The following is a 27,918-nucleotide window of genomic DNA, read 5'->3' as shown; positions in this document are numbered from 1 at the left end:
AAAACAAAAAAACAAACAAACAAAAAAAAAAGATTCAACAGCTTTCTGATTTCTGAGGCATTCCTTCCTAAATATCGGGGTAAAACTCAGAGCCATGGTCCATGCTCTGCAACATCGGCTTCTGATCGAGAGACGACATCCTGCTCAGCATTTCGGCTGACAGGGCGTAACTATTGCCCGACTTCTCCTCGAACCAACTATCTAGTGCCCTTTTGCAATCGAAGTTGGCGATGGGCGGCCCGTTGACGGCGATCGTCAAAAGATCACTGAGCTGCTCCAGCGTGAGCCGAGAGCGGTTGTTTTTGCGCACTCTCTGCAGGGCGGCGCGGCCCTTCTCACAGCAGGCCGATGAGGTGGGAAGGACTTTGAGGATCTGAACTATTTTATTGAGGAGAGGGAATCTCTGTTTGTATTTACAAATGTGACTGAGCAAGTCTTTAAAACCATTTTTGGTATAATAATCCACCTTGAGTTCTCGCCACTCCATCAGCAGACTCCCTCGGGTGTCCATCCCCTCTCTGCAAACCTCTCTGGAAAATGATGGGACCATCTCCAGGTGTTCAAATATTTGTACCATATCCTCCTTCCCATAGCTCATGAGCTCATCAGTGCTTCTGGGCCAAGCTGCCAGGTCAAATACCTGACAGGCCTTCACAAATGTCCGGCTACGGGAATCGAACCTTTGGGCTAGGATGACCTGGGTCTTCTGGCAGATCTTTTCTCTGATGGACTGGAATTTGGCTTCAGCCACCCGTAGGTTTTTCACAGCAATGCCATTAAAGCTTTCACGGAAGTTCTCCTCAAATTCCTGGAGGTACTCCCCAGGTGAGTCTGCTAGCCGGCTGATCTCCTGGATGGCCTCCTCTATTTTATCGTCCACCTGCGACACAAGCAGGTACTCCCCTTGGAAGACGTAGGCCAGGCGTGAAAGCACGGCAATCACATCCAGCAGGAAGTAGATGAGTTTTATTGACTGGTAGTCCATCAGGAACTGCAGGAGGGCCAAGGCAATGGCAGAAGCGTCCGCCCTTTGGGTCTGGCCGCTGACGTCTTTGAGATGGGCCACGACCTCCAAGTAATCCTTGATTAGAGCGTTGAGCACGTTCTGCTCCCCAATGATCCACTTCACTGCTCGAATGTCCCCCAAGAACTCGGTCTCCTCGCACAGAGTGGCAGCAGTGACCCTCAACTCGCACATGAGTCGGGGAGAGTAACGATAGAAACTGAGCAGCTGCTTCAAATTGTTTTCTAGCTCCTCCAGGCACGGCAGTTCCTTCCCGCTGATCGCATCCAAAATCTCCAGGTGGGGCCTGTGCACCATGAAGGGCAGGCAGAGAAGCCAGGGTAAGGTCTTTCTGATTGTCATGAACAAGTTGGCTCTCAGGCTGGCGGTAATGTTAGCACCATCGACTCCCAAGCCAATAGTTGGCTTCTCATCCTGCAGCCGTATTCCCAGGCTGGAAAAAGCCCTGTCTAAGGCCTGGAGGTAACTGTCTGTTGTAGAAAAGCCCAGCTCCTGAAGAGACAGGAATTCGGTTGCTGGAGGCCCATCGCTGCTCGTGTACTGTACGTAAACTGCAACCGTGTCTGCAAGCAAGTCATCGCTCTGGCCGTCCAGGATGATGCTGAGGAAGGGAGACTGGCGGATGCGTTCAACCAGGTCCTCTCGGAGAGCCCGGGCGATGTGGTGGATTAAGATTTGGCAATCTCCCTCGTTCATGTACTGATCCACCACCTTGAGTTCACACTTTCTCAGTAGTTCTGCCAGGGGCCGAAAGTCATAGTAGGGCCTGCCCTCCAAGGCCAAGTGGTAGGCTGTGTTGAAGAGCAAAGTCATATTTCGGCACATCTCTTCTGTCTTCTCTGGGTGCATCCTGAGCTTGTAAAGCTGCAGGCACTTCTTGTGGAGGTTGCTCTGGCTGTGAAGCTTTATCGTGTGTATCTTGAACTGCTTTGAGCCAATGATGAAGGCTGAAGTCCGAGAGGATTGCACTGTGTACTGCCTACAGACGTGGCACCACATCTCATTCAACGTCGGGGAGTACCGCAGAAACCAAAACTTTTTAAGCCACTCTTGCTTGAACCTCCGTATCCTCCGGCCCGTGGCAGAAGACATCTTGGAAGGTTCATCCGTAGCAGCAATCATGTCATTAGAAACCGATTCATCAGCGGAATCCACCTCTTGGTCATCGTCCTCCATGATGGTGGGAACAGAGATGATGCTTTCTGAAGCTGTAAGAAAGAAAAAAAAAAAAAGAAAAAGGAAAAAAATACAGTATTTACAACGTTGCTGAGATAGAGAAGCAACCTACTGGTGACAGTAGAGCACTGCCTGACCAGCTGGCCACAACCTGCCCTGGGTAGAATTTGAATCATGGCTTTGAAGGGAAAATAAATCAATGTTTCTGCATAGGAACTTGGTGTCCCAACATGCCACAATGGACAGCAAGAAATGACACTACATCTTGGCCACTTGCACAACACGTGGTGTGACCCCAATATTCCCTTTGGTGAAGGCTCCTAGCTTCATGGAAAAGCATGTTCCTGGAGGAAATGAAATGTATCTTCAGGAAGAGAGACACATGGTTGTGTTAAGGCAGCGGAGGAAACAAGAGAGGGCTTTCCAACAAGGGGACACAGCAGGACATCATCTCATACACAAAGAGCGCACATTTCAGTGTCACCACAGAGTCATTCAGACCTTCTTGGTGGCATGTGAGGCACTGCAGAGGGGCTTCCGCTGAAAAGAGAATGCATCAAAAATACAGCAAACAAACTGTCTGCAATGGAATGTCTTTTTTATTGGCAGCGCATTATCGATTTACAACGGCAACAAATAGAGCGAGTTGTCATTACAGAGTCTTTCCCAGACAGTGGTTTCCACTGTGCCCACAGCTGTGTCAGCTCCTGGTCACGAAACCTGACAAAGGACCTTCCATGGAACCAGGAGTTCGCCTGAATACTCAGAGCAAAAGGCTTTAGATGGGTACACAGCACACAGGCATCTCACCACCCTCCTTAGGTAGGGTTTGGAGAAGGCTGTTACTCGGCAGGGCTTACCTGTGGGGTCTGAGAACTCTTGGAGCTCGGGTACCTGGGGCGGTAGCACGGATGGCTCGGGTAACTTCCCAGATCTCAACATGTCTAACTCGGCCTGCAGCTCCCGGATCTTCTTCTTCAGCCGGATGCAGTTGGGGCAGAAGGAGGTGGTGGGGATTTCGTGGGAGTTGCCTTGTGCAGAGGCCAGCGACAGCTCGGTTGGGCTGTCTGCTTTGAGTGACAGGGGCTCTTCTTCCTCGTCTTCAAGGATGCCCACCTCTTTGACTGAGCTGAAAGAGGAACCGTGAGGGACCTTCCATTCCCCCTCGATCCGATTTCTGCTGAGGTTCAGGGAGCCATGCTGCATGGCACTGCCACACCTCTCAAAGATGTCTTCAGCCTGGTATTTCGATGCTTTTCTAATGGAAAGTGGCGTACTGGTTGCTAACTGGTTCTCTTCAAATTTGGCAGACTCCAAGGAAGCCTCCAGGACGTCTTTGAAGATGAGGTCGATCTTTTTTTTCTTCGTTTGGGGGTGGGATTCCCCCTCGTCACAGCTGCGCTTGTAGGGGCTCTTCCCTTGCTTCAAGGTGATGAGATGGAGCTGCCCCTTCGCATCCTCTTGATTTTCCACGTTCTTTTCCAACTTTTCCCTCTGCAACTTTTTATCTCCTGGAAAGGAAAAGGAGGGGGTTGGGGATTATCACCGGGAACCGAGCAACGTCCCTCAATCTAAAACTCAAAACAAACAACCATTAAAAAAAAAAAAAAGAAATAAAAAAAGAAGAAAAAGGCAGGGTGACTCCCTGCAGGTCTGCACGTTGCTTTAGAAACCAGGGAACTGACACAACTCAGTGGAAAGCCAGGCTGGTGAGAGGAGGAGCCCTGCTAATGGGCACGTCTGCGAAAACAGAGACAGTCCTGGGTAGCCACGGCGGAGTAGGACCCACACACTGAATTTCAAAGAGAAAAGAAACCTACAGGCAACTTGTTTAACCTAAAGGTAAGAACCAACCTGTGTTGGAAGAGGTGAATGACTAAGAGGTGAATGATTGATCACGGTAGAACTTAATGCCCAGAGCCCAAGCGCTGTTTTGGGCTGGCTGGAAGATCTCTGCCTGTTTTTTTTTGACTTGGTAAAAGGTATCAAGCGTACAGCAGCGGAGCGAAGGATTCGGACCGTTTCGTGACAATCCCAACCAATGTCTGTGCACAAGATGGCACAAAGTTTGCAATCCCCTTTATTCTTGTTCACTTTGGAGGCTGCTCCAAGGAAAAATAACTTTGCACTCTTCAACCCCAAAGGTACTCATCGTCAACTGAGCTACAACGGGTGAATGCCCTTCAAGGATGGGACATCTAGCTCGTCCCGGAGGAGTCTAAGAGTGTGGCCATTCAGTGATTTAAAAAAAACCCAACAAAACCCAACAAAAAACCCAAACAATAATAAAAGTAACCTCATACAAATTATTAATTGCTTAAAATAAAGGGAATAGCCAGATTTCCTTACCTGGAAATTCAAAAGACGATAGGTTTGGCTCAATTTCCATCATTCTTCTATCTTGTAAATAACTTCAAGCATTGATGGCTTCCCAAACAAGACGCTGCTTTATGCTGATTTTTGGGTTTTGTTTGCTTTTAAAGTGTATTCATGCTTTCATAAGAGTTAGGGAGCAAAAGCTACCATTCCCTCTCTAAGGAGAGCAATGCTAAGAATGCAGAAAAGATGCAGGACTCGAAACAGTTAGAGCAAGGCAGGGTAAAAAGGGCTGGCCCGAATGGCAGGGATTTTGCCCTGGGTTTTTGAGGCTGGCTGGTAAACCCAGCCACTTCTGGAGTCCATCTGTACCAACAGATCTCATGTTCAACACATTGATGAGAATTTCTATAGGCAAAGCTTTGTGTCTCTGCCTTAGTATTTCCCCTGTTACGGACTATAACAACTACTGGCAGAGGTAGGGATTTAGAGAATGGATTCTTCCTTTTTTTCAGTGATTTTTTTTTTCCCCAACCAAGTGAGTGGTTCAGCCCTATGGAAAAGCCCAAAATCACAAGACGATCCCTCATATTTTTGGTCTCAACTCCATTGATAAGGCGGGTCAGAAACAAAACCTGGGAACCACGTTCTTTTCCTGCGAGTTAATAAAGCGTGCCACACTTCCCTCCACAGGTTCATCTGCAGGGGGTTTGAAATCCTTTTAAATACCAAGTGACTCTGGTGCTGTTCCCTGATGGCCTCCCAGTGCCCTCCCAGCTGAGGCTGTGATGTCTCACAAGTCCAGCAATGAATGGCCCAAGCCATGCTCCGTTTTACCAACGTCTCTGCGCTCCTTTTCTGAACGCAGGCTGAGCCCAGCTTGCCTCAGGATGAGCTCACCAAGACATCAGGGGGTTTCTAGGATGGTCTCACCAAGACATCAGAGGGTTTCTAGGATGGTTTCTGCAGCCATGTGGATTTCTACCTGAGCATGTGGGTCCTGAGGAGGGTTTTCACCACACTTATAGCACAGAGAAGGTTGTGAGTGACCATCTCAGCTCACACAAACCATGACTAAAGGCACACCTGTGTGGCAGGGCAACTGTTTGTAGCCTTGGTGTCCCTCCAGAGCAGCTGCTCCAAGGGACACAGTCTTTTTCTCGTTGTACTTTCAGAAAGTACTAAGTCATCTGGACAACTCACGTGTGCGTGGGATGCGGCAAAATCGCCGCAGCTTGTACCTAATCACTCAGTGATGTTTATTAAGATTAAAAAAAGCACATTCACACCGATGTTAATTCAGAAGTGGGAATTGCCCAAGTAGAGCCATCAAGAGGTAACACTGCAAGCGCACAGTAACTCCAAGGTGATGGAGGATAACCATCTTTTTCAGGACATCTTGTCCACCCCATGATTAAAGAGGAGACACCTTTTACCAAGTCAAGGCAGCATCAGCAGCTATGTAATAATATAGATAATAATATATTCTTAATTAGGAAGTTATATTTAGAGTGGCTGCCCCTCTGAGGCCCTGCCGTGCTGTGGCTGGGCCTGGAAAGAAATCCCCTTAATTAACTTCAGGTCTCAGCATCGTAGAGATGAACAGATGCAGTTGGAATTTTTGCCTTTCTCTAAAGCTTCCTGTGTTGCTGACATGACACTGACCTAAAGGACTGCTGGGTTTGTCCCTTCCAGCCTGGCTACTCTTAAAATAACAATTTTAATCCAGGGAAGAATCAGTCTGACAAGTACAAAGGCTCCTGTACGCTGTACACGCACTCTAAGGGTGTGAGACTAAGGAGTCTCTAGCTGATGTCGTGCTGATCCCAAATTATCTTTCTGAAGAAAGAGGAGATAAATTAAGCGAGGAAAATGGACATACAAACACACACCAAGGAAATCTCTCTCACAGAAGCACACAAAACCAGCTGGAACTTCCTTAAACAGGCTGCTGACAGGAGCTGGAGACAGCAGCATGTTCAGAAGAAAAACCTAATGCCTGGCTGTGGGACCACCAGGCTGGCAATCTTCAGGCCAGAATGTCTTGTGACAGAGGAGCCCTGTGATCCCTGGGCTTTGCATCAGGTCCTTGCAGCACACCCACGACAAGACACAACAACACAACACGTGACATGACACAGCAGCAATCTTTCTTTCGTGATCTCCATGATGGTGGTTCCATTATTCTTCTGGTACTGCCATCCACCCAGGCCACGCAGAGCTCTCACCCAGAGGTGGTTCTAGAAACTCAGCTCTCCTCACACAGCCTCTGTGTCACTTCCTTCACCCACCACACTCGCTCCTTGGCAGCCCAAAGGGATCAGGGGACAGGGTGGAAAGGGAAGGGACTCACCGCTTGTGAGATTTCTGTTGATGGTCTCCTGGGACATACTATGCAACCGCTTCATGTAATCCTCACTGTACCAGACTCGCAGCTTCTCCCCGGGGCGGATGTCACGGCAGGCACGGAAGTAAATCCTCTCACTGTGCTGGAAGGCCATCAGGTTCTGCTCCCTCTCCTCCCGGGAGATGATCACATACCTGAGGGCAAGGTGACAAGGCAGGTGTGAAGCACAAACTTTTCTCCTGTGCTCCCCCTCGCACCAGAATGACAATCACGATGAAGCCAGAATGAACTTCAGAGAGAGCCATCAACACAGCCACACTGGGAAGCATGGAGTTGTAAGTAATGGTGTGCAAACTGCTGGAGATATGAGACAACAAACACGGACACCCAGGGAACACTAAGCCAGTGGGTCCATTTCTGCTGTGAAATGGATGATAGCATTGTACATCCAACCTGAAGCATAGAATGGTTTGGGTTGGAAGGGACCTTAAAGCTCATCCAGTTTCAACCCCCTGCCATCAGCAGGGACACCTTCCACTAGACCAGGTTGCTCAAAGCCTCATCCAGCCTGGCCTGGAACATTTCCAGGGAGGGGGCATCTACAATTTCCTTGGGCAACCTGTTCCAGTGTCTGACCACACTCACAGTGAAGAACTTCTTCCTAATATCTCATCTAAACCTCCCCTCTTTCAGCTTAAACCCATTTCCCTTTGTTTTGTCATTAACTGCCCTTATGAAAAGTATTAAAATGTATTAATTCACACAACTGGCCCTCACTGTGCAACTTGGTAAGACAGAGCTCTATAGCTAGGATTGTGTGATTTGCTCTCACACTCCCTGTGTTCTTGCTAGAGGATAAGGAGAAGGCCTGGTAATGCTGGTTCCAGCTGCCACCAACATGAGCTGGTAACACCATCCGAGGACAGGGAGGAGGCCCTGTCACAGTACACAGAGACCCGAGAGCAGATCTGAGCAGTTCACAGTTAAAAGCTTTTTCTTCTCTTATGGCATTTGCCTCAATTATTCAGCACTCCCTGCCACAGCACCATTAACGAACCAAGCAGCACATGGCTCCTCTGACATCTGCTGCTACCAGTCCTTCTCCAAATGTTCCCTTAGAGCTCACAGGTATTTCTTCAGCTTAAGAAATCCATCAGTTAATTTTTCATTGAAGGTTCTCCCCTGCTCTGGCCACGTGCACGCACAAAGACACAAACCCACCTGCACGAGATCACACCAACCAACACACATAAGGTCACCAACTTGGTGAAACTTCCCCCAAAACACAGAAAACAAGTCGGCAGCGTCTCAGACTGCCCGGGGCTCCAGCAATTCTGGTTTGAACGTTAAGCAACTGTGCATGTGCCTGCAATCAGCTGGATTTCTCCTAATGTGTGCTACCCAGGATGCTCCACAATCTTCAGTAATTATTTAAACAGCAGGCTCTGGCACTGCTGAAATTATCCCAACTGTGGCTTTTGTTAACCCTTATTTTACTTCTGATCACCAAACAAAGGAACTTTTAAAGCACCAGTTTGTGTATTTGAGAAGGACTGGAGGTTCAGACCAGTGTGTTGGGAAGGAGATCCTGCAAGGACACACAGCTCCAGCTGCCAGGCTGGCACTTCTGGGTGTTAGCCACCACTCCCCAAAAGGTGTATCAGGCACTCAGCCAGCCATGAGACACACAACCCTTGAGAGGAGCAATGTGCTGCAGTCAGTCCGATGCCCTGCAGCGCAGGAGATCCTAGAAGATGCTCTCCACAATCCAAACAAAATGCCAGGATGCTTCCTAGCACCAGCTAAGGAGAGACCTGGCAGCTGCTCTGCGTCCCACTGCCCAAACATCAGCTGCAGCAATGACAGGAGCAGGCTGTCCTGGAGAAGGTACCTGGTTCCTGCAAAGATCTATGACCCTGGAGCTGCTCACAGCTCCTTAGTACAAGATACAGGACCCACATCCCCACAGCCGGTGGCATCGAGGAACTCACAGGGTGGTGGTAGGATGGTCCAGCACATTCCCAGCAAACTGCATTTGACAGCAAGATTTTGAAAATTCTCCAAAACCCAAGTTTGTGTGGGAAATGGAGACTGTGGTTAACTATTCCCAGCAGAGACTGCTGTTATTATGAAATATTTTATTAAGCATGAACATGCTTTTCCTGTTGGCTGCTCTCCTCCTGCCTCTAAAGCCTTCCAAGCTTCTGCCTGAGAGTTTCCTTCAGCTCTGCTGCCTGTCTCCGGCTGAGAGATGAGAGCACAGGCTGGAGGGTGAGAGCCATGGCACTGCTGCAGTCTTGCAGCACACCACATCCTTGCAGCACACCATGGTCTTGCAGGACATCACATCCTTGCAGCACACCATGGTCTTTCAGGACATCACATCCTTGCAGCACACCACATCCTTGCAGCACACCATGGTCTTGCAGGACATCACATCCTTGCAGCACACCACATCCTTGTAGCACACCATGGTCTTGCAGCACACCACATCCTTGCAGCACACCACATCCTTGCAGCACACCATGGTCTTGCAGGACATCACATCCTTGCAGCACACCACATCCTTGTAGCACACCATGGTCTTGCAGCACACCATGGTCTTGCAGGACATCACATCCTTGCAGCACACCATGGTCTTGCAGGACATCACATCCTTGCAGCACACCATGGTCTTGCAGGACATCACATCCTTGCAGGACATCACCACATCCTTGCAGCACACCATGGTCTTTCAGGACATCACATCCTTGCAGCACACCACATCTTTGCAGCTCACCACTCAGCCTCCCTCTCCCATCCAGCATCCTGCAGCGACCAGCAGTGTGGATTTCACCAGGAGGTATGAAGAAAGCCCTTAACATTGTGGAATAATCCAGGCACAAACATGTTTCTTCGCAGCTGCTGGCAGCTTTGGTTTACACTCCTTCAGAAGCAGCTTTACATCTGTGACACTTCCCCAAGGTCAGGGAAATGGGGATGAGGTCACATACATGAACCACTTGGGAAGCAGCGCTGCCCACCCCCGGCTCCAGCGACCCCAGTGGCACAAATGATACAGGGTGGGAAGGATTGCCTGAAACCCAAATGTCACCTGTTGATCTAAGACACCTCGTGCCACTGCGCACCACGAGTTTATCTTCTTTCAAAACATCTGCATCATAATTTCATCCCACTGTACACCAGTCTGCTTCAGAAAGCAGCTTCTCATTCACATGCTTCAAGCTTTCAAATGTCTTTTTTCCCGGCTGAAAATTCCCAGTCTGTTCAATCTTTTCCGTAGAAACTAAGGGAAAGGCTGTTCTGTTCTAACAGAATTACCTCAGAAAAAGGAAAAGTCAAAGACAGAATCCTGTAAGTTTGAAGCCTATCAACACTGTGACCATTTTAGTGATCACCTGAATGCACAGTGACAGGACCCAGTCAAAATCACAGAACATATAATTACATCACATGTTCTGTCTGAAATCAGGTTGCCTGTGTGTGGGTGTCCCCAAATACTGTACGGCTGGTTGTGGGGTGGGGAGGTGCTTAATGGACCATCCTCATTTCTTTACTCCATTTTGCCTCACCAGGCAGGTGATTTCCTGAGGAGAAAAGAGGCAGAAGCACAAACTGCTCGCTGAGGAGAGGAGGACAGCACCCCTCTGCCTGCACCCACACATCTTCCCCAGGCTGAAGCACTCATGCCCTGAGCAAACCCTTCCTGCGAAGGCTGGAAAGCGGCTGGTCCCCCTCCTGATGCCAAACCCTCAGGCTGGATGGAGGCAGGAGAGCTGCCGTGGTTTAGATGCCCAGGACAGGCTGCCACCAGTACTGCCACCAGTACATGGCCCTGTTTGCACAGCAGGTTTCCCAAGGGACTGTGATCCTGGAGGAAGAAAAGGGTTGGGATCACCATTGGGACAGACCAAACCACCCAGAGCTGCTCCTGTTCCTGCAGACAGGCATTGCCACCAGCTGCAAACAGGTCATTGCGTGTCCTGCTTGGTCCCTGGGATGAGCCAGGCTCAAGACCACCACAGGTTCTGCTCAGGCTACTCAGGACCAGTCACTGCACTAATGGAGACCACTGATGACTCATTTGCAGCTATTGGGGCTTGGATCAACCCCATGGCTGTTGGAGGCACAGCTCCTTGGACACCTTTCCCATAGCCTAGCAGAAAATACCATCCTTATCTCCCTTTTTCCTAAGCCACAGGACACTTAAATTGCCAAATTTTGGGATGGCCCAGTGAGAACATCCAGAAAAACACTGAGGTATTTTTTGGCAGCTGGGACCATTCCTCCCCAAGCGGGGAATGGAGCAGCCAGGAGAGACAGTGAGGAGGAAGAAGAGCCGTGGAGCTGGAGGGAGGCTCAGGCTTCTGCCCCCCCCTCCCCAGGATTTGCCCCATGCCTTCCCCCTGCCCAGGCAGATGCCACAGGGTGCTGTACCCACAAACCCTGCCTCAGCTCTCCAACATCGAGTGCCACCAGGAGACCCAGCAGCTGCGTCAGGCTCCTCACCACATCAGCCAGAAATCGTAGGAGAGAAACAAACGACTCGACAGCAGCTGTGTTAAAAGTGTTGATATATTTATTGCATTCTTAACAAAAATACTTTTCAAGAGAGGATTTTTTTTTCAGCAGGTACAAGACATGGAGATACTGGGGTTGAGCACAGCAGTTTGCTTTGACACTTACTTCAACAGCCAGTTAACATGATGGGTGCAGGAGGAAGCATCCTTTGCGAGCCAGTACAGAAAAGCCACTCCACCGAGGGGTCTACACAGGGCAGAAGATACATCCCCAGATCTGGGCCAATCTGTAATAGTCCACAGAGGAAACTGGGGGAAACATCAGGTAGTTTACAATACAAGGTCCTTTCTCCTGCCCAGAGCCCAGCCTTTGGGGGTTTGTATCAAAGGCTGCACATCCTGCACCAGGATTCTCTCTCTAAATGCATATTTGGGGGCAAACTGATGACAGCAACGATGCCAACTCCCTCCAGCACCTGTGGGAGTCTCCTCCTCTGCAGACCTGAGGGTTCCCGGAAAGGATCCCCCTGGACAACATCAGAGGAGCTAATCCTATCAGTATATCCATGGGAGAACATCAGCAGGGACTAAATATTATAAAAATATAAAATAGTACTTCTAATATACAGCAGCAGCACTCTATTGCCTCAGAAAGGCCTTTAAAACATATCACCATTTTTTTCAGTTCTCTCTGATTCATAAATTAGATCCATTTCTCCCAGATTTCCCAATCTTCCCTTCAACTGAAGAGAGACTGTGACTTTTTGCAGAACACAAATATTAAAACAGAAGCAAAACGACATCCTCGGAGGAAGGTGAGTGAGTACTGCCCTGCTCTGGCACCAGCAGTAGGAGGAATGTCCTCTGCATGAAACCAGCATGAGTCATTCCTCAGAAAGGAGGTTCTTCTCCTTGCCAGATCTCTACTTTCATGAGCAAGGGCCTTTTACTGCACCACTAAAAATAAATTAGAATTACAGAACAATTAAAAGGTAAAAAAAGGAAAAGCACATCAGGAGTGCCTGACACAGCAGACATACAGAGAACTTCCCAGAGGAGAACCTAGTGCACTACACTTTCAAAGGACAGGCCAGACAGATGGAAGAAGATCCTTCAAGATGACATAGAACAAGCCATCCTTCTGCTGTCCTGCACTGCCTGTCTTCAATTCCCACTGCAGTTTGTACAACTTTTTGTCCAAGTCTGCAGCCCAGACACGGCACAACGATGCACATTCATATTAACTAGAATAGTTTCCTGTAACCCACCTCCACGTACAACAGGACAGCCTGGAGAACAACTGTGCACAGGTAACACCCTGGCCCTTTTCCCTACTGAAAATATATCATGATAATGGTCCAGGTATTTCCAGAGATGGGGACAGCAGATGTGTAAATCAAGAAGACAGACATGTCATAAAAAAGCTGCCACAGACGTTATCAGCACCTGAGGTGACGTTACTAAAGCCCACTGGGTTGTACATGGGAGCCTCACACGGCGCTAAAGCAATTCAAATGCTGTAACAAGGCTCCTTCTTTTCTGTACGAGGAAACCAAGTGGTACAACCCCAACACATCTAACATTTTAACCTATACAGCCATGAGTTTAGATTGTAAACTCTTCATGATAGGAGAACACAGTACAGACCCCACCCGAAGTAACAGGGAGCGAGTGCAAAGTAACTGTACTGAAGTTAATCATAGAATCCCAGACTGGTTTGGGTTGGAAGGGACCTTAAAGCTCATCCAGTTCCAACCCCCCTGCCAGCAGCAGGGACACCTTCCACTAGACCAGGTTGCTCAAAGCCTCATCCAACCTGGCCTTCAACACTTCCAGGGAGGAGCAGCCACAGCTTCTCTGGGCAACCTGTTCCAGTGTCTCACCACCCTCACAGTGAAGAACTTCTTCCTGTTGACAGAATTACAGTGATACAAAACCAAACTGTTCCTGAGGTCAGAAGCAGGGCCTATACCTGTCCTTGTCTCTGTGCAGTCACATTTTGAAGTGGGGCAGGGGGTTCAAAACTGAAGATTATAACATGCAAGAAAATAATACGATACAATTATCTTTAAATGTTGCCATATTATGAAATAATTGTATTTGAGCTGCAATTGTGAAGGGCAGGAAGCGGTTTCAGACTGGAGCAAAGACTAAATTCTTTGCTACAAGTGCCTGTTGGTACTGCAGGATCCAGGCACACTCCCACAGCAGCTCTTCTCAGCAATCTAAACTTTAACTGCACAGCACTCAGACCTGTCCTCCTGTCCCCAGCACTGTCCCTTCTTCCCTTCCCTGCACAAGCTCCGCTTTTACACCTCTGACCCCAAACCTGTGCCTCAGTCACACTAAGCCCTGGGTTGCTCATTATTGCTGAATGCAAGAGAAACATAATGAGCAGTGAGAGTCTTTAGAGCCACCAGGACGTATCTCTGCACACTGCATACACTAATTTGCAGGAAGATGATGGGAAGGCAGCAGTAAGGTAAATTTGTGGGTTGATTGCAAAGGGAGCTCTGCAGTACATCATCTTGGTAAATAACGTTTCACAGGCACGAGAAGAGATGAAGAGAACGATTCCTATTGCATCTCTTAGCTTATAGAGCGTTCAGAGCATGGGGAAGCCAGGGAGAACTCCTAACCTCTATGAACAGGAAGATGTCCTACATCCCAAGCTCTGTAAGATTTGAGACTCCTCTTCATTGCAGAGGACCAGCCCTACTATTCAGCTGCCCTAAGTCATGCTGCTCTGCTAGCTAGCAGGGGGATGGACGGGCTGGGGAGGCTGTTGCCCTTCCCTACGGAGTACGGATACACATGGAGAGGCCATGTGAGCATGCAGCAGCTCAGGAAGGGGCACCCTTCTTTATTTTCTATGAAGCAGACTAAAAATGGTGTTTTCTCTTTCGTGACCTGGTAGTCCGTGCAGGAGGAGGAGTCTGTTTTGGGGGGTTTTGGTTAGACTCTGCACTGGGTTCAGGGGGCTGTTTTGAGCAAGCTGCTTGCAGAAGAGAGCCCTGCATGACACTAGGATCCTGTATCCTATGGAAAGCCTGGACCCCATCACGGATTTCCGAGAGGGTCTGGCACATCTGGCCGACCTGGTTGGTGAGGTCAGCCAACCTCTGCCCGATGACATGCATGCTGTCTGCCATGTCTCTGTGAATAGCCACCAGCTCCTGGCAGAACTGCCTGAACAGGTCTGTTTGCTGCGTGTGGGAATGGAGAAGCTGGCGATCGAAGCTGGAGAAGGGTGGGCTCCTGGCGCGGGGGTGCGGGGGTCGGCAGGACGAGGCGGCACGTGGGGACGGACGGTGCAGTTCCTGCCTTTGGCTGGCAGCTTCCGAGCGCTCCGATGAGGAAGAAGAGTGGAGGAAGGAGGGCTCGGAGAGCTGGTTGACTCCTGCAGCAGTCCTCTGCAGCGATGAGAAGCGGTGTTCCCGAGAAGTGCCTGGCATCTCTTCTTCTTCTTCTTCTTCATCAGCTTAAACAGAAGAGGAAGCGTGAATTATTAATGTGAAATGCCTCACAACTCTGACTTCTCTTTCACGGTATCTCAAAGCAGGTGGAAAAAAAGGGGTTCCCCCTCTCCAAGTCTGCCAGTTGAGACAAGCCTGTAGCTCCTGATGCATAACCCAACATGCACGTGCTGCAACGTTAGCATCTGGGTGACAAGCTTAGCCAGAAGAGGCCTGAGGAGCAGGCAAACCCAGTCGACCAAGGAGAAATCCAAGCTGCCATAGTATCCTGTACACAGCATTGTTCATTACTAGAATATAAATCCATTTCTGACAGTAGCAATGACTCTCCAAAAAAATATAAGTAGCTAGAACACTCCAACATTTTGGAGGAACAAAGGCTTCTGGCCTTTGGTTGAGTCTCAAAACACCCTGACACATTAGGTTCCTCAAGCCAAAACCCTGCTCCCACGTCATTTCTCCCACCCTCTGCGCTGAGAAAAGCATAGACGTAGTATTTGCTGCTCACTGCCAAGTCACTGTGTGGCTTGGCATCAGTAAGATAACCAGGCAGTCAGGCATAGCAGCAACAGGACCCCACGTTAATCGGGCAAGTATCCTCCAAGCAAAACCAAAACCAAAGCAAAACACCACAGGGAAAGTTCTTAATGGTCTGATGAGTATCTAGTGATGCGCCAGTTAACAGGTAGAGGCACACCAAGAGTAAGAAGAGATGATACTTCACTTGCTGTGACTGCCCACTATCTCCTCACACAAGCTGTATTCATTTCCCCCCCCAAACAGCACAACGGGCTTCCCAGATACATCCAAAGAATGACCAAGTCCCACTTTGCCAGTTCTTGAAGATTTTTTATCCTTGCTTTCCCACTAACAACGTTACTTCAGAGATGAGAGAAGACCTACTGCAGTAGGACAGTGCCACCCATCAGTGTTAGTTGGCTCACTTCCCAAGAAGTTCTCTCCTCTTTCTCTCCTTTGTATCCCTAACAAGCTCCCAGACCAAGAAGCGGCACCTCGGCAGAAGAAAACCCGTATGTACGCAACTGGGGAAAGAACCTGCAAAAAGCAGCTTGTGGTTCAGCACCAGAAGGTGGCTGAGAATTGTGGTGTCAGAAGATTAACTTGGAAAGCAGGGTCAACAGTTTCTTAACAAAGAGTGAAGAAGGGAGTCGTTATCATCTGCCTTTTTCACAGAGCTTGTGCCGAGCCTTCAGACCACTAGTGAGAAATCATTAGTGGCCTGGCCTCAGAGCATAAACACCAGTGGTCACTGAGCCCCCTCAACAGCCCTCTCAGAAGATGGTTACCATGCAGTGATCCATTAGTGACTGGCACACGATTCTCAGCTTGACAGCATCGCTGGTTTATTGGGGTGCATGCAAGATGAAGAATTCCTAATCCTTTACAAACGCTTTTTCACAGACTGGAGGTAGTTGCACTTCAACTACAGATGTTCCCTCACTTGCCGGTTTAGTTCAGATTTACGACCCACGAAGAAAGTGGAAGCTGAAAAATGTCTACCCTTAGAAGACAGTATGGAAAAGGATTAGACAAGCAGATTAAAGAAGATGATCTTAACTTGAAAACAGCTTTCCCTCAATCCATCTGAACACCCCCTGATCACCAGAGCAGGCTGTCTTGAAACCAAACACGGCAGTAGGACCTGGCTTGACAGGCAACCCAGCATCTCCCAAAACACACAACGCTCTTCTGGTGTCAAACTGAGATATGCAAGCATAAGACAAAGAGGTGGTAAGGCAATGATACTTACAGCTTGTTGATGGGCTGTCAACCACGTCCAGATCCGCTCTCCGGAAGCCGTGCATCTGGCGTGACGAATGCAGCGTCGACTCGATGGCTCTCTCGTGGGCGGTCAGGACGATGGCCGAGGGCCGCCCCGCGCTGCCGGGGCTGGAGAGGGACCTCTGCATGAATGCCAGTTTGTCCTTGGTCCTTCTCTTCATGTCGTCCCATCTGTGTTTAATGTCTTTTACAGACCTGGGGACCTGGCTGATGGATGTGATCTGCCTGGCTATACCTTCCCAGATCTTGTCCCTGTCAGCATGGGATAGACGCATTGTCTCCCTCCCAAACAGCATGGCTTCATTTCGGGTCACCTCAGTGACCAGAATGTCCAGTTCTTCTTTGGAAAACTTGGGCTTCCTCTTTCGTTCAGCCATGTTCCTTGGGTTGAACATCCCACAAAGCACAATTGGGTAAAAGGAAATCAGGGCAAAGCATCCCCCTGCATCCAAGCACTTGGCACTAGGGCAGAGGAGTTGGGTGGGATCCAGCTCCCCCCACCCACAACAACCTCTCAGTTCTCCTCAATCGCACCAGGAAAAGGCAGCCGTTTTGGTTTTAAAGAAGCAATTTTTTTTTTCAAGCTTAAGAAAAAACAAAACAAAACAAAAACCCAAAACACCAAGCGACACTAGTGTGAAGGAGCCTTCTCAGCTTTAAAAAAAATGCAATTTTACACTTCATGTGATGCCCTCACTTAAGTAGGAGAATCCCGGCACAGCCTCACATCAACTCATCGCAGAGTTTGCGCACAGGAAAGAAAAAAGTGTGAGAACTCACCATCACCTTGATGAATTCATAGAATCATAGAATGGTTTGTGTTGGAAGGGACCTTAAAGCTCATCCAGTTCCAACCCCCCTGCCAGCAGCAGGGACACCTTCCACTAGACCAGGTTGCTCAAAGCCTCATCCAGCCTGGCCTTCAACACTTCCAGGGAGGAGCAGCCACAGCTTCTCTGGCCAACCTGGGACACTGTCTCACTGCCCTCACAGTGAAGAACTTCTTCCTAATATCTCATCTAAACCTCCCCTCTTTCAGTTTAAACCCATTTCCCCTTGTTTTGTCATTAGTTGCCCTTATGAAAAGTCCCTCCCCAGCTTTCTTGTAGCCCCTTCGGGTACTGGGAGGCCACTATAAGATCTCCCTGGAGCCTTCTCTTCTCCAGGCTGAACAGCCCCAACTCTCTCAGCCTGTCTTCATAGGAGAGGTGCTCCAGCCCTGGGATCATCCTTGTGGCCCTTCTCTGGACTTGTTCTAACTGGTCTTATGTTGGGGGCTCCAGAACTGGACGCAGAATTAGCTGCTGAGGTGACACTGTTCCAAAAAGGGTTCTTGAGGAAATTTAGAGGCCTGAAACATACCTTATTGTTCTGCCTGGCACAACGTGGAACGGAAACTTTTACACCATTCTGCTGTTCAAACTCACAGGATGTCACACAGAGGCTACACCACTGGGATTTTTTTTTTCAGGGGAGGGAGATTTCAACTAGACTCACAGGGCAATTTCTGCAACTCACTTTTCCTAAGGAATCATATAATCATAGAATCAAGGAAAAGTCTTTTCTTCAGCACTGGGGGGGTACTGCACACCCAGCATTCGACTCAAGCTCTTGTTTCACCCAGAAATCGTTGCCATTTCCCATTGTTCTCAAAAGGAATGAGGCCACCCACTTGTTTTTTCCTGCCCAGGCTTTGCTGTCACTGCCACTGACAGGAGCCTGCACCCAATTTCTGGTCCTTCAAACCAACAACTTGTAGCCTCAGGTCATTGAGAAGAAGAGGCAGCCACCCTGAGAACCAGCACTTTTGTCCGAAGGGGAAGGGTGTTAATTTTTCCAACCACAGTCAAAGGAAACTTTAAAAATAAACAAAACATTAATCCTAACTATGGCTTTTTATTGGGGAGGGGGGGAAAGAGAAGGCAGCAGATCTATTCAACAGGGAAGGAGAAAACAGACTGTGTGAACATGTAATTTAGCACATAAATAAGATGGGATTGTGGACAGGGGAATAATTCACAGCCTGGGCAATGGACACCTGTGTAGAACAGCATGGAAGAGATCAGAGGCCACAGAGGAGCAGAACTGCTGGGAAAACATTGTGTCTGCCTTGGTTGGAATTAGAGCAGAGCAAAGTAAATTGGCAAAATGGTTATTCTAGTGCTAGACATTACAAAAGCCTGCTGGTACACTTCTTCAAATCATTAAAAGCAGGGATGTCAGGAACTTTTTTGAAAAAGGTCAACCTTCCTGGTGCTCACATCCTTAATTTTTTAGTTCTTAATTTTTTAAAAGGAAGTTCTCAGAAATCTACATCAGCATGGAATGGATGATATGGTGGAGTACTCCACCACTATGGTGGAGAACACATCACTCATCTGAGGCAGAAGACTTCAGCGTTGATATAAATTGTCCCAAAAAGCTGTCACTACAAGTTTAGAAAATTAATGTTTAAAAAAAGATATATTAAGATGTAACATACAAGAAAAAAAGACATCTTAATGGTTAGGAAACCTAACAACCTAACTCTGAAGTGACACTATGGGAGGGAAAATCTATTGGCTTCCCTGTGTGTTAGTTTTCCTTCTGCTTATGGTCCCAAATTAAATGAAACCAAAGATGCTATTACTGGTAGTAGTAATAATTTAGTAATAATAATAGCAATACTACTAGAAATATAATCTTTGGTTTCATTTAATTTGGGATCTATTGCTAGTATCTTTGCAATGTCAGGGGAACAAACTCTGGCTGGGATAGCTCAGACCCTCTTCTTTCAAAAAAAAAAAAGACATTTAATCCTAAAATCTTGGCTGAATGCCCTATCTCTCACAGGCAGACTTCAGCCACTCCAAAATACTTTCTGAAAAGTTGGTATAAGCAAAGGCCTCAGCATTTTTCCCCACTTGCCCCACATTTGTGATGGCCCTGTTGTCACCTTCTCAGAGATGGGCGCCTTCCAGCGCTGCTGTGACCCAGCAGAAGAGAGATGGTTTGGGATGCACTTGTGGGAAAGGTGTTTGTGGGCTGCAGACTGAGAAAAAGCTACTGAAAGGCAAGAGTGCCTCTTGTCAGATGTTCTTCTAGTTTCTCCTTAGTGCTGTTACGCTGCTGTTTAAGGAATCTCACTGTGTCTGAAGTGGTTAGCCACAGCTAAAGCTGGGAAACCAGTAGGAAATGCTCCTCAGATCCAGGCCACGTACAGGGAGAGCTGGGAGCCAAGTGCACAGGTGCATTTCGCTGGGAGAAATGTAAATGCATCCTTGAGATACTGTTGTGGTGGAGCTTCACTGATGGAGGGACAGAAGGAGTGTTTAGGGAAGATGGTAATGAAATGATGGAGAGCCAGCAAAGCACTTGCTACCTCAAGGGGAAAAAAAAAAACCCCAAACAAAGACAAACTTAAAGGAAAAAAGGGTTCTCCCAGCTGAACACTGGAAGGAGGGACAAGGCTACGTGGAATGTTCATGGTTTGATTTTTATCACATTCAGCCAAACTGGGCTTCATGTATTCTGTCTGCAGGTACCCAGGACTGCACAGTCCCATCAGTGCCTCCACGTGGTGGAAACAAACCTCTGCTGACAGGCTGCTCTGGTGAAGAGAGAAACAGGATTTTGTCAAGTGGTCCTGGGTAGGGTGAGCTTGGGGAACAGAAAGTCTCTCTGGAGCTGCTCAGAGCTGCTGGTGGGGTCACAAAACCTGCACCCCCTCTTCTCCGCTGAACCCATGGCTGCTGTCACTAGCCAAGCTGCACCCATGGGGAGTTAAGAGCCCTCTTTGCTCTTCCCAGACAGGTTATCCCATCAAGTGCACTTAGGACAACCTGTGGTAGACCCAGATATGCACATTTCAGGGTTTCCACTCATTAGCTCCAGCATGACTCGATTCAAACCTATTTAAGAGAACTTAAGTATTCCAATAGCACACTCACCACGCAAAGAGTAATGAGTTCTGGCCAGTTTTAATCACGAATTCAATTAATGTTAGGCTCCCAGCAGGCACATTAACCTCCTCCTTATAAAAATGCAGACAGTATTACTGTCAGAGAGATCTTTTTTTCCCCTCATGCATTTCCTCCAGCATGCAGGATGTCCCTTGGAGCAGTCACTGATATTTGGAAGTACCTCGTTGGGGATGCTGTGTATCAAGCTCCAGAGGAGCTCACAGGCTGTGAATTCACACCTCAGCCCAGATCAATCTGAAAGTGCAAGACAGTAAACCTAATTCTGTAAAAACACACGTGTAAAGTACATGACCAGTAAGCACTTCATGACCACTGCACAAAGACATCAACCACATCCACTTTGCTTGGCCTCTAAGAAATAAGCAGGTAACTCTTCCCAGGGCTCTGAAGCAGTTTTTTCACAGGAATCACAGTCCTGCAGTGCTTTAGGATCCCTTTGCTCTGCATAAATTTCAGTCTGTAACAGATAAGAGCATTTCCTCCACTTGCTGCAAGGTAACAGAGACCACTTTATGAAGTTCAACAAAATGACTTTTACTCCCTCTGAACACACAGGCAGATGCAGTAACACTGACTTTTTAATTTATTTTTTTTCTTTTTAAAAGGTCCTGTAAAGTCAAAACAGCAGCTCAGGACTTAAGAGAGCTACTGATCTAAGTTCGTCCTCCTTTGAGCAGGCTGTTGGAGCACCTGACCAGAGCTCCCTTCTGAGCTCTATCATTGTATGAAGATTGAATCACAGACATCTCCATCATAAGGAGATACAAAGGGACTTACAGAACAATCTTGCTCCCCGTGATCTCTTTATTTCTATGTCTGGAGAGGAAAGGAGGCAGAGAGGAAGCCAAGGGAGAAAGAAGTGAGGAAGTCTTGCACCACCTTTTTCAGATGGGCTGAGGGAAAGGATGAATTTGAACCGTGCCAAAAGCCTGAGAACTCAGGTACTCAGGTGTAAGAAGGGATATAGGCTATAAATGCCCCAACTAGCCTGGAAACCCCACACGTGAGGCATTTCATCAGCTCAGTCAGGCACCACCAGTTTGCTGGTACTTCCTATCCTGCATCTCAGCCTGGGCCAAGTGGTACATACACAGAGAGATGTTTTCCTGGACTTTCTGAATTACTTTCATTTTTTGGTCAGATCAGGTTTGTTTTGGTTTTTTTTTAGAGGTCCCCAACACCTGAATAACAGAATTTCCTCAGAAGTAACCAGGAACAATGGCTGGTTCTGCACAAGCCTTCAGAAGCCCCAAGAACTCCCATCAGCAGCACTTTATGGTTTGTGTCCAAGAAAGCAGCAATTCCACTTGAGGTAATCTGTGGTAATCAAGTCACCCCAAGTTCCCAGAAAAATAAAAACAGAGGAAGAGGTTTGCACCCATCCCTGCAGGTCAAAGCCATGGAGTTCATAAAGCATGGGAAACAACAGTGCTTTACTCTGGACAGAGATGAAGAATCCCAGAATTGCCTGGATTGGAAAAGACTTTTAAGCTCATCGAGTCCAACCATGAACCCAACACTGACCAGTCCCTGACTAACCCATGTCCCTCAGCACTATGTCTACACGACTCTTCAATCCCTCCAGGGATGGGGACTCCACCACTGCCCTGGGCAACCCCTTCCAATGCCTCAGAACCCTTTCAGCAAAGAAATTCTTCCTCACATCCCATCTAAGGATGTTTTACTCTTGTGCCAGCAGCCAGTTTAAGAGAACATGCTCCCAGCATCAGGAGTTTTGTCTCAATTGACTGAAGAGGGAAAGGGCAAGAGGATGTTACCACTGCCATGCCATCTGCTACGCTTTGTACTCCTTCCTCCCTGCCATCCACTGCCCTGGGTAAAGAGTCACTTGAAATTAAACCCGCAAATTCTGCAGTGTACACATTGTCCTCGGTGGCAACATGAAAATGGACTCAGATGTGGTAGTCAAACAACAAAAACAATAGCCAGATCTACAAGAAGAGAGAGGAGTCAGCCCAAGCTGCCCTCCCCGTGCCATACCCACCTACCCAGAGGGTGAGTAGATCTGCTTTGCAAAGCACTCCAGCTCTGAGTGATGGCAAAGAGCACCATCTGCAAAACAAAAAGAGCGCTGTCTACAGCGTCCCGGCACCACGGCTTCTGCGGGTCATCTCCATGAGAGGTGAGATCCTAGTGCATGATATCCAGTGCACCTCTGCTTGAAAGCTGCTACCAACCAAACCCAAGGCTTTTTGAAGACCACTATCATAGAATCATAGGATGTTGTGAGCTGGAAGGGACCCACAAGGATCATCGAGTCCAACTCTTGCCCTCGCATAGGACATCTCCACTTGAACTGTTTGTTGGTCAGACTCTGCATAATACTGTTGTTTGAAGCAATTTTCAAGAGTAAAACCAGAAAGATCAGTAAGATTGGTACGGCCTGCACAGGTCCTTTGATACACCCTTCCCCAGCAACAGTTGCAAACATCCCCTTCCCACAAAACCATGACCTCCTTGCTTCTCAAGGCTGTACACAATGGCCCAGACCACGCTCGTCTTGAGACTTAACCACGGCAAACACAAGTTTGGACAAGAACGTTCTGTTTGGTGCTGGGATCATAAGTAGTGTCCATCCAGATATCAAGTTTATGTTCACGGCAGTAAGAAGAGGAGTTCCATCATAAAGATTTTTGCTTTCCAAGACTGTTTTTCCCCCCCCGGCTTCACTGTCATCCAGATCACCTAAAAATCCAGATCTAAGCAGAAAAATCTCACTCTGATTTTTGAACTTTCCATTCTTTCCTTCAAGACATTTGTCTCCCTACCTATCTGTCCACTGTACCACTGCATCTTTTTGGAGTGACAACTCCAGCCTCAGCCCAGGTCTAGCATTTTCTCTCATTCAGTAGCAAACAACTGTAACAGCTGGAATTCTTACAGAAAAATGAGATCCTATGCAGAACTTTTTAAGAACTTCAGTGTCAGAACAGCTGCTATCCATGTGAAGACTCAAATGGAGCAAAAGTGGTGCAGCAACCAGATCTGTCCAGCTAGGTCATTCTTGCTCCTGGACTTCACGCACAACTGAAAATCCCAGACATCCAGGCCAACAAACCAGTTAATTCCCACACTACTTTACTCTTCTATGAAAGCCTTCTTGACAACCACTTCCAAAATCCACCCCTGAAAGCAAGATTGGACCAAACAAGGGACAGACATCAGTATGAAGCCATGTCCCATTCTGGTGACTCACCACAGCATGAGGCACTTTCCCTCTGCCTCAGGAGGCTGCAAGTGACCTACATTTTGCAAGTATATACTAATATTTGAAGCACAGCATCATGGTTAAACACGTTCCCTTACTGTTTGCAGTTATCAAACCAGAGCCAGCCCCAACTCCTGGTTTAGTCCTGACTTGTTTTTTGGGCTCTGCTCCCCTAAGCCCCGGTGCCGGCAGAGGGAGAGCAAGCACACGTGTGATTTCTGTGTTGGGAGCTGCAGCAACTCACTCCATGTTCCTCCTCACACGGTAAAGCTGACACTACCAATCACAGCTACCACAGACAATTCGTTCAAGTGAAGCCCAGAAATAAAACAAAACCAAAAAAAAAGCACCTTTTTCAATGTCTGTCAAGTGGGAAAGGACAAAAAAACCCCAAACAGAATCAAATTTTACCTTGGGGATAATGCAAAGCATTTTGCAAATTTCGAACATAAAGTAAAAAATATATATATATATGGAGTGAGACCTGTCAGCATCTGTAAGAGTGGATAAATAGGATCATCCTCATCATTTGTCCTCATTCCTCCACACACACATCCTTGTTTTAGTCCCTTTCATTCAATCTGACTCCAGCAGATTCTCATCACAATGAGCACAAGCACACCCTTTACGGAAGGGGTTGTGGCATTTTGATTCATTTTTCTGTCACACAAAACAACAAGGAGTGTTTGATGGCCTCTCTCTGGAAGACAAGAGCCCCAAAAGGGAAGGCAGAAGAGAACTGGACTCACCTCATCCAGTTTGCTTTGGTTTCATCCGTCCCATCAATGGATTTGTAGCGATTGTTCTTATCAACGATCTGCACAACAAGAGAATGGATGCAGCATGTCAACTAGCTGGTCCAGACAGAAGGTCTGCAACTCTCAAATCACTTAGTTCCAGCCTATAAGTCAGGATATGAAACTCTAGGCCATGAATCTCAGCTCTCCTAATACTACAGTGATGTGCAGAGGCCACTCAGAATTGACTCAGAGGCACAAATATCCGTACCGCAGAACTATGGCTGCAGCTGACAAACCTGTGAACAGGCCTGAGATATAAAAGATTAACTTCCCTTTCAGGACAGGGCTGAGACACCCATTCATTTTACAGACAGAAAAGTGTGAGCAGCACTTCATATCAGCACCTCTCAATTTTTTTTCCCCACCTATAACTCAAGTCCCACACCTCATTTCTCATAAAAACCAGTATCTGTTGATCTAGTGACATCACTGTCTCACAGGTTAACCATGGACTGCAGTACTAGGGGAAAAAAGATGAGTTTTAGTGCTGGAGTCTGCGTGTAGATCAGTTCCTGATGGACTAAATCTCTCTCCTGGCCTCTTGAGCTACCTGCTCTGCTCAAGTGGGCTGGGAAGGAGTGCTGCAGGCTCATGAGAGACCTCTGCAATCTCTAGATACAATCCTTCCTCTGTTGTCAAAATGATGAGCAGAGCAGAAAAAGGTACTGGAGGAGCACTAGAAGTTGTGTGGGGATGGAAGAACATGGCAAGGGGGAGAGAAGAAGCAAGCTCTGCTTCCTACAGCTGTGAAATGAACTGGGGTCTCACGGCACCTGGTCTCCTTTCATGTATCTACACCCTTAAGCCACTAATAATGATGGCTTGTCAATGTCTGCCTACTGCTCATGTAGGTCAGAAGATCTACAGAGCAGGGGGAAGACTAAGGTTTGGTTCCAAAGGCCCACGAGTCCCCCACCTCCGACCTGCATGACTGGGACATCACTTCCCTGGGGAGACACATCACTCACCAGCCACGAGAAGAATCCTGCAGACTTGTCCTGGCTAGAGATCTGCCCCTCGTACGGCCCGAAGATGTGACCTTTGGGGATCACCTCGTTCATACAGCGCACGTCGTTCTCCCCGTTGGGTTCTTTCACCACCTCCATTCCAGGCGGGATGGTCAGAGCTGCCCGGTCAGGGATGCCCACGGGCACCGGGGTGTCGGACACGAACACTGGGGGACCGTGGTTTGGGCACTCGTCCACAAAGTACTCCTGGCAGGACTCGCAGACTGTGGGTGCGAGGGGAGCAGGGGTTAGGCTGGGCAGACGTGATGTCCATCCAGGATCATGCAGCTCCCTGTCCTCACCCTGGCCCATTGAGCCCCTTCCCCAAAGCCTCGTCTCCACGCATGCAGAGGCTTTGCTGGCATCACACTCTCAGCAAGGGCTCTGTCCCAACCCACGCCTGTGCTCATGTGAGCCCTGGTGCCCTACACAGATCATAGAACCACAGAATGGTTTGGGTTGGAAGGGACCTTAAAGATCATCCAGTTCCAACCCCCCTGCCAGCAGCAGGGACACCTTCCACTAGACCAGGTTGCTCAAAGCCTCATCCAACCTGGCCTTCAACACTTCCAGGGAGGAGCAGCCACAGCTTCTCTGGGCAACCTGGGCCAGTGTCTGACCACCCTCACAGTGAAGAACTTCTTCCTAATATCTAATCTAATCCTCCCCTCTTTCAGTTTAAACCCATTTCCCCTTGTTTTGTCATTAACTGCCCTTATGAAAAGTCCCTCCCCAGCTTTCTTGTAGCCCCTTCAGGTACTGGGAGGCCACTAGAAGGTCTCCCCGGAGCCTTCTCTTCTCCAGGCTGAACAGCCCCAACTCTCTCAGTCTGTCCTCACAGGAGAGGGGCTCCAGCCCTCACATCATCCTCGTGGCCTCCTCTGGACTTGTTCTAGCTGTTCCATGTCTCTCTTGTGTTAGGGGCTCCAGAACTGGACACAGATCTGTCACCAGCAGCTATGGGGACAGGCTCTGTCACCATCTGCAGACAAGGGGCTGGGGGCTCCTTGACCACCCTTGGTTAGCAGCAACATCCTCAAGCCGAAAGGTTCCATTCCCCACACACCAGGGGAGAATTAAAACAAACACCCTTGAAAACAAATGCCCTCATCATACAGCCTTCATTCTGTGCTTGGAGAGAGACAGCGTCCCTGGGCACTCGTCCTGTGACCAGAAGGGATTCAGGTCCACCATTTGTTATTTTGTAGGTATGCCAACGTAACTGGCACCAGTTTTCTTTCCCAGAATAGGAGGGGAAAGAGCTGTTGTCCACACAACGCTCCCTTCACCATTTCTGAATTGAAGCCTTTGGGTTTTGCAGGCTCTTAGGGTTTTCCCATGTGCCTTTTCATGTCTCCAGCATGCTCACCAGCTACTTCCCTGCCTCTTGCATAGTGCCATGATGGACAAGCTGCTTTTGTGCAACAGCTTCCCTATCCAGTGTGCCAATCTTTTCAGGAAAGCATGCAAATCTGTCCCTGGCTTTTTTCTTTCCAGCTTCCCACCCCAAAACGCCAAGGTGTCAGAAAGACCAAAGTCTATACAAGCGTCAGCTTTGCTTTTCCCTCACTCACAAGACACTTACACCAGAAATCCACTTGCTGAAAGCTCTTGGTTACAATCAAATCCCGTTTCCCTTTCAGTTTCTTGGGCTCCACCTCCATGGACTGTGTGTCAGGCCTTCCAGAGCTGGGGAGAGAACAACAGAAAGATGATGTTAACCTACCAAGACGTTGGGACTGCACACACAGAGGAGCAGAAGCAACGGGGCCTGACCAAGTCTCGTAGTCCCCACACCTCCAGCAGAGAAATGATGCAACTTGCCATCCAACCTGCCAAAAGCTGGTACCTGAGATGGCTTAAGGTTCAAGCCTACAGCAGGTAGTGGCTTCCATGCATGGCACACACCTGGCACGTCCCACACAAGTGACAGAGGGGACTCCCACCAGCACAGAGGTAGCACCACTCTGCTACAGCCCAGGAAACGTGCTGCCCTTGTCACACACCTCAAGACAGAGCTCACAAGGGAAGGTTTTAATAACTTTGAGAAGTTCTACTATATCCCTCAAAACCAACTTTAAGCTGGGGGGCAGATGGAGAGAAGGGGGTGAGAGTACTTTGGAGCGAAGCTCAGCTGCTTACCAAGGCTGTCCGTACTCCTGGTCCCGGCGCGGAGAGCAGACCTCTGTTTTTATCGTCACCATCTCCCCTAAGGAAGCTTGAGTCTGGATCAAACAGTCCTTCAAGTTTTCACTCAT

The 27,918-nt window shown here is 48.3% G+C and overlaps 2 protein-coding genes across 2 annotated transcripts; both read right to left on the bottom strand.

Moving 5' to 3' along the window:
- Positions 1 to 67: 67 nt before the first annotated feature.
- On the bottom strand, positions 68 to 27,918 carry PRDM11 (PR/SET domain 11). Its single transcript, XM_010171720.1, has 7 exons — positions 27,803 to 27,918; positions 27,246 to 27,349; positions 25,622 to 25,884; positions 24,603 to 24,670; positions 6,870 to 7,057; positions 3,061 to 3,711; positions 68 to 2,232 (listed from the first exon to the last, which is right to left on the bottom strand). Exons 1-7 carry the CDS (start codon positions 27,916 to 27,918, stop codon positions 68 to 70), a joined length of 3,555 nt encoding a protein of 1,184 aa, XP_010170022.1.
- On the bottom strand, positions 14,266 to 17,057 carry LOC114818735 (myb-related transcription factor, partner of profilin-like). The gene is given in 2 exon segments (XM_029085890.1): positions 14,266 to 14,855; positions 16,631 to 17,057. Coding segments are annotated over 2 exon segments (1,017 nt in total).

This window comes from Antrostomus carolinensis, unplaced genomic scaffold (genome assembly GCF_000700745.2).
Source record: "Antrostomus carolinensis isolate BGI_N321 unplaced genomic scaffold, ASM70074v2 scaffold17567, whole genome shotgun sequence".
NCBI classification, from domain to species: domain Eukaryota; kingdom Metazoa; phylum Chordata; class Aves; order Caprimulgiformes; family Caprimulgidae; genus Antrostomus; species Antrostomus carolinensis.
This window is presented reverse-complemented; position numbering and strand designations above follow the sequence as displayed.